Raw genomic sequence first — 6,757 nt, forward strand, 5'->3', positions numbered from 1 at the left:
CATTCTCTGCGAACGCCAAAGTTCGAGATACCTACCGATGGATAATGGATATGACACTTCACATCGGGCTTTGAGCATATTGTTCCCGTTTTGGAATTTCTACTTTTCGAGACCCTTGCTATGACGTGCATTGTTTTTCGCTTTGAAGGTCGGGAATTAGAAATGAACTTACTCAACATGATCTGCATCAGTGGACGGATGAAGATCTTATCTTTACTGGAGGCGACGGATTAACCAAGTTCTGACATGTTTTATACGCAGATGTCACATCTACCTATTTCTAGACCTGGGAGTGAGAAAGCTTCCTTTGAAACTTTTCAATGGCACTACACTTGCTTGCAAAAGTTCGTCTTTTATGTTTGCCGCTTTCCCGTACATGTGAACCTTAGTTGATTGCTGCTGGTATTTCATCGTTGCCAGGTGTCGACCTACAGAAAACGAGACGCGAGATTTCAACACAAACCAACTTTGAACGAGATCGGTCCCAACGCGATGTTTATTGATATGAAAGTTTTTATTCACGAAACAATAAAATTCACTGAAACCTTCACCGAGTTTAATTTCATCTTAAAACCACGTGATTACAACAGCAACATCTGATGAGGCGTGGCGCGTGTGACGAAACAATGACGACAGCAGCACAACCGAGTGAGCTCGCACATAAAGTGACGTCATAATTTTATGAACATGACGGAGCCAGTGCCAGGAGTCGATTGGTTTAGTTTGGACTATAGCGCCAACAAGCGTCGAGATCTCCATTGTATTCTAACCACTACAAGGCACGCTCAAGTGATCAGTGTACTCCAGATCTACTTGCGTCTCCCGGAGCGGCCTCCTCCGCGCCAGTTTCCGGGACGAATTCCGAGTCGGAACGCTCTGCTCTCAGTGTCATTGAGCGCGAAGGGAGATGATGACGTATCGTAGCTGTCGCTCCAGACGTCGGTCTTCTGCAGAGCCTTCCGCGATGGACGGTTGTGGGGAACACGCTGGTCCTCGACCAGGATGGGGTTGTTGGCGTGTTTACCCCCCTGGGGCTTCGGGAGTGTATATTTTAACCCACGAGGGTTAAGCACTTTGGGATTCCTTGAAAAGAACAACTTCATTGTCCCATCAGGATTGAGTTCAACTGGGACTCGCTTCAAAGTTCTGTTTCCGCATTTTGGGCAAAATGACTTCGTCAATACTTTTGTGATTTCAAAGCAGGCATGGCAGCGCAGAACGTAACTGCGTACAGAGTTGATGATCATGCCGTCAACCGAAGCTACTTCGATGTTCATCTTCTTAAGGACATTCTGCATCGCGAAGTCGGTGGTCATGCAAGCCACCTTGATGTTCTCGTCTTTGGACTCGGCATCAAGAAGATTCATCTCTCGCAATCTCGATGGGGTGATCCATCCATTATCTCCATGATCAATATTTTCTGTTTTTTCTGATTCATGTTTTTCATCATCAGTTGACTCATCTTCAGCAGCATCTTTACCATCAGTCATTATCTCATCCTCAAGACTAAATTCACTTATTTTTTCAATGACTCCTGAAACTGTATTTTTTTCTCCGGTTTTGTGATGTTCATTATCTTCTTTAGATGGAAAGAAAAATCCTGGAAGATTTGCATCATTTTTGATGTTTCCGCCATATTGGATCAAATCTGTTTTATTTGTGACATCATCAATCGTGTCAGCTGCACCATGAAGCAAAGCGAGTTCATATGTGAGAGCGAGCACTTTAATGTCAGTGGAAGACAAGCTCCGGTAATCTCCAGATACCTTAGACACTTCTGTTATTTTACGAATAGAATCAGGTTTCGGAACTTTGAGTTGGAGTTCGTACGGGAGAACAGAGAGATGCCTTCTTGCTGTTTTATCCTTAATTTCAGCCACAACCTCTGAGCAAGTGTAAACATGTTCACCCACATCCTTGATGTTTGCAAGCTTGATTAGCGCACCGGAGTCAACCACAAGGTGTTGCACCTTCATGACAAAAAATTAGTCAGACTTACCAAGGAATCTGAAATTCAGTAAAGATTTGAAAACCTTACAATACCATGACAGCAAATCAACCATTTATTACATTGATTCAACGTCTGCAGACTTATACATGAGTGAATAAAATGGCATTAAATTTCAGTAAAAAGTAGGGATCGACCTATACACGAAGTTGATCTATATTTGAGTATATGCGGAATGTTGATTGCTTTAAAGTTTAAATGAAGGTTGATGCTAGAATTAGCCTGTATTTGGTTCAAGGCATAGCGATCAAAGTAACACAGCCTATGCCAACATAAAAATTGGAGGCCGATATTCTGTATTTTGAACTCTGAATTACATTTTCTTTATATATACCGTATGATATATCGGAATGGCCCGTTTTGGTGAGTCCGATTCGGTGAGTCCGATTTGGTGAGTCCGATCCCTAATTAGTAATTTTTTTTTTTAATCATCGGGTACCGTAGCCTAATTACACTGGTCTGCACGATTTTTGCTCTATGAACTTTGAAAACTGGTTTAGAGTAATTTTGGGGTGCTGAATCCGAATCTGACCTCGGATTTATGCTATCACGTCAGGTTTGTGAGATATGATAACAGCATATTGTTACTTTTGTCAAAAGTGGAAGATTTGACATTGCGTTTATTGCACATACACATTGTGCAAGATCCAGAAATCCAGGCCATGTGGTGCATAAGTAGCTGAAATACACCTACCAATTATAATTTTGATATCAATTTGTTTTCTAAGCAACATTATTAACAAGGCAATAATAACAAGCTAAAAGGGAGGCTATAAGTGTAACTGACCCCCTCCCCCGGTCAATGTTTTGCATGAAACCACAAAGGTTTAAGCAAGCCTATGACAATGCTTGTTCAGTAAACATATTTAGGCTGTTTTGGCCTGTCTAACACTAACCTTTCGTTACAGCACTGCATATGTTGGTGGTAAACGCAACGCCAAATCTTCCACTTTTGACGAAAGTAACAATTTGTTGTTATCATATTTCACAAACCTTACGTGATAGGATAAATCTGAGGTCAGATTCGGATTCAGCACCCCAAAATTACTCTAAATCAGTCTTCAAAGTTCATGGAGCAAAAAAAATTTTTTTTTGTAGACCAGTGTTATCATTGCCGTTTTAGGGTTAAGGGTTAGGGTTAGAGGTTAGGAACTCACCGAATCAGACTCACCGAATCGGACTCACCGAATAGTAGCAGACCCATGATATATATGTATCCAGGGCTGCGATTTTTGCCTTTTTCGGTGACGAGGTCACTCGACACGCGCCATCACTATTCGACAAACGCCTTGCCTTACAGAAAAAAAAAAAAACGAAAGAAAAGGAAAATAAAAAGGAAAAAAAAACTGAGAGAGGACTAAACATCGTCAGGTCGAGAAACAATCGGGGGGGGGGGGGAAGGCATCACGTGATCCAATCATAAGAGTGCTGACTTACGTAAACTTTCCTTCGCCAGGTACTTCAAAGCAAGGTCTAAAAGCGACGCTTCACACGAAAAACTCCCAAGGCGTCAGCGCCGCCATTTTGAACACTGCGGGAGAATGCTTTGATCGAAGTTCCAACGCCTGGCATCAAACATTTCGCAACACACGTTTCGTGCTATTCGACACAACGGGTTTCTTTTATAGATGAAATAACCTAGGCTACGTTGAGTTGTCAACGTCTATGCCAGTTTGTATTTCGCAGTTTGAGCTAATTAACAATATTGCTCTGGTAAAATGACTGTTAGATACTTGCTATGAAAGTTTTTCACATGTAGAAAACAGCCTAGTTTCCGATCAGACGTTCAGAAATACAGATGAAAAAAGCCGCTATTTTTATGGAAAGGAACATTTTGAACACTGCGGGAAAATGCTTTGATCGAAGTTCTAACGCCTGGCATCAAATATTTCGCAACACACGTTTCGTGCTATTCAACACAACGGGTTTCTAACTTTCTTCGAAGTAGGCTAGTTTTACTTGTCAACGTCTATGCAAGTTTGTATTTATGTCTGACTTATGCACTTGTTGTTCCAAGAATGGAGAATTTTTTGCAATGTGAATAAAGAATAGTAGACAGATAAACACGGTTGCAACTCGACTTCCTTCCACTAAAAGGGTTTCTGTGATTACGTAATGGGCGATTTGCACTTGCATTCACAAAAGCACACAACCTAGCTAGCAAAACCGGTCGTTTTTACATTGATTCAACGTCTGTAGACGTTGAATCGAAAAAACGAGAAGCGAAAAATATACTAGAGTAGTCTATCACGACCGCACTGTTTGATTTGTTGTGATGTAAATGTAATAATACCAAAAGTAGCGATACGCACGCTGTTAATACGTTAATTCACCTTAAATAACTCAGGGAGGAAAAGTAAGTTAATTTTGGGTTACCTTTAAAGTAAGTTAACAGCACAAATCGATTTAAATTTCCTGGAGGCTTATATTGCGTAGGCTACCCAGACAGCAAAAATCATCATTTTACATTGATTCAACGTCTACAGACGTGAAGTCAATGCAAAAATAACAAATTTTGATGCCTGCGTATCACTGCCCAAGAAGAAATTTACGCTTGTTTTACATTAATTCGACATCTAGCGACGTTGAATTGAATTATCATAAAATAACGTTAATTGTTCAACCAGGTACCGGTAACAAATTAATAGCTCACTGCGAGATGATTGCCTCGATTGACGTTTACACTAACATAATTTCGGCACAATTGGGACACTGCAAGCAAACGCGAGTCTGTTTGATAAAGAACTAGCTGTCAGAATCGGAATTATCAGATACTGTATCGGAGGAAGAGGTTGTCGCTTCGTCACTAGAATACTTGAAGACGCAAAACTGCCCGTTCATGAACGGTGAACGCGCGATGCCATATGATCCGAAGCACTACTTTACTGCCCAAGAACCATTTATCGAATTTCGTACTACTTTTTTAACTTGACCTCGTAGCTTTTCTAATTCCAATTTGTTTCCGTCATAAAATTCTTTACAAATTTTGCAAAATACCACACTAACTTTTCCTTCTGTTTGATAATCTATAGCAGGTAAATTCTACTTTTTAACTGTATCTTCTTTCACTATAATTTATATTCGCAACGACATCGGTAAACAATAAGCATTCGATGAAAAAATAACTTTTGCGTAACAATAAGCCGGTATTTATAAGGTTGCAAACTTTTTACAGTTCACAAGAGCATTGTCAGCGCATAAAATAGCTTGCGTGATGCTCTGGGCTACCGCCGTGTGACACGCGATGAAGAAACGCATAAAATTTCGTTTGATTAAACCATGGACTTCTAAATAGTAGCATCTGGATTGGAAACTCAGTGGGCAACATGAGGCCAAACAGTTGGTACAACAGTTGGCCAACAGCCAAGTAACTAACCCTGTTGGCCCACTGTTGTACCAACTGTTTGGCCTCATGTTGCCCACTGAGTTTCCAGTCCAGATGCTACTATTTAGAAGTCCATGGATTAAACATTAAAGCATACGGCAATTGCGGCCGTAATCCAAGGTTTGTTGATTTGGCGACGGCAATGTTTTTGCCGTCGTAGATACAAGCTAATTTCGAGGGCTGTATACATGTCCGGTAGGTACATAACTTAGCGCTTGATACTCCTTTGCAATCACTCAACCAGCGTGCGATTAAAAGCTTAAGTGACTCTGATACCACACAACTTGTGCGGTAACTCGCGGCCAAACGCTTATAATCTGACTCCTGTGACGTCATATTACCATTCGACAAACAAACGCAGAATTTTTGGTCGTTCGACAAGAAAGAAAAAAATCGCAGCCCTGTATGTATCCTTTTGAAATCATAGTTTTGAGAATTCAAATTACCAAAGTGTGATCACTAAATCTCAAATTTCTGCAAAACTCCTAATATTAGATTAAAAATGATAAATCTTTCCATATTATTATTAGTGTTGCCAGACAATTTTGGATTTCCAGCAAAACGTTAAAATTTAGTCCATTATTTGTGTGGTAACAATTACACAAAAGTAGCTCACAATCACACAAAAGATGAAAAAAATACTATATTATTATTAACTACTACTCAAACTATCAATTTTGGCTTAAGTACCGGCAGCCTACTAACCAATATTCCCCCAGTCAAATAGAAAGCTGCACGTTCGCATGGCCTGTGTAGTGTGTATAAAGGTTAGAATGGTTGAAGATTAGAATTGAATTGTTAAGTGCTTAGTGCTTATTTGCTCTCTGATGCAACCTCCTTACAATGCACACACACCGGAGGGCTGCAAACAAATTTTATCCTATTTTGCCTAATTAGCCAAAACATTTAGGCCATCGTCTGTGGTCTCACTTGTGGCATATACCTACTTTCATAGGCCTATACAAATGCAGATATCACAAAATATGCTGATTAAACCAGTTTTTAAGATGGAATAAAAAAAACACATCTTACATTCCACCCCATACTACCTGGACTTTACAGCACCTATGCACCACTAAAAGGCAGAAATGAGCAAAATTTCCTCAGCAAAAATGGCACAATGTCTGCAAAAGTGAATTAATGGCGATGTAAAAAGAGGCAAAAATTTTATCTGGCCATTGTAGAAAACGCGTAAATACTCAGTATCGTTGTCTATATTGTACAGCATACATAGCCATAAAACTATATTAAAAAATAAATATATACTGTTTTATGGTTTCAAAGATTCATTTAGGCCAGGAATTTTCAATCTGGGTGTCGCAGGGCACCTGAAAATTCAATTTATTGTTTTCAATTATTTTTTG

The 6,757-nt window shown here is 39.9% G+C and overlaps 1 protein-coding gene across 1 annotated transcript; it reads right to left on the reverse strand.

Annotated features, from left to right (window-relative positions):
• Positions 1–478: 478 nt before the first annotated feature.
• Positions 479–2,003, reverse strand: LOC145784448 (RNA-binding protein NOB1-like). Its single transcript, XM_082596264.1, has one exon. It carries the CDS (start codon positions 1,974–1,976, stop codon positions 810–812), a length of 1,167 nt encoding a protein of 388 aa, XP_082452390.1. The 5' UTR covers positions 1,977–2,003; the 3' UTR covers positions 479–809.
• Between the last annotated feature and the right edge of the window lie 4,754 nt (positions 2,004–6,757).

The sequence above is a fragment of the Aplidium turbinatum genome, chromosome 15 (genome assembly GCF_918807975.1).
Source record: "Aplidium turbinatum chromosome 15, kaAplTurb1.1, whole genome shotgun sequence".
Classification (NCBI taxonomy): Eukaryota; Metazoa; Chordata; class Ascidiacea; order Aplousobranchia; family Polyclinidae; genus Aplidium; species Aplidium turbinatum.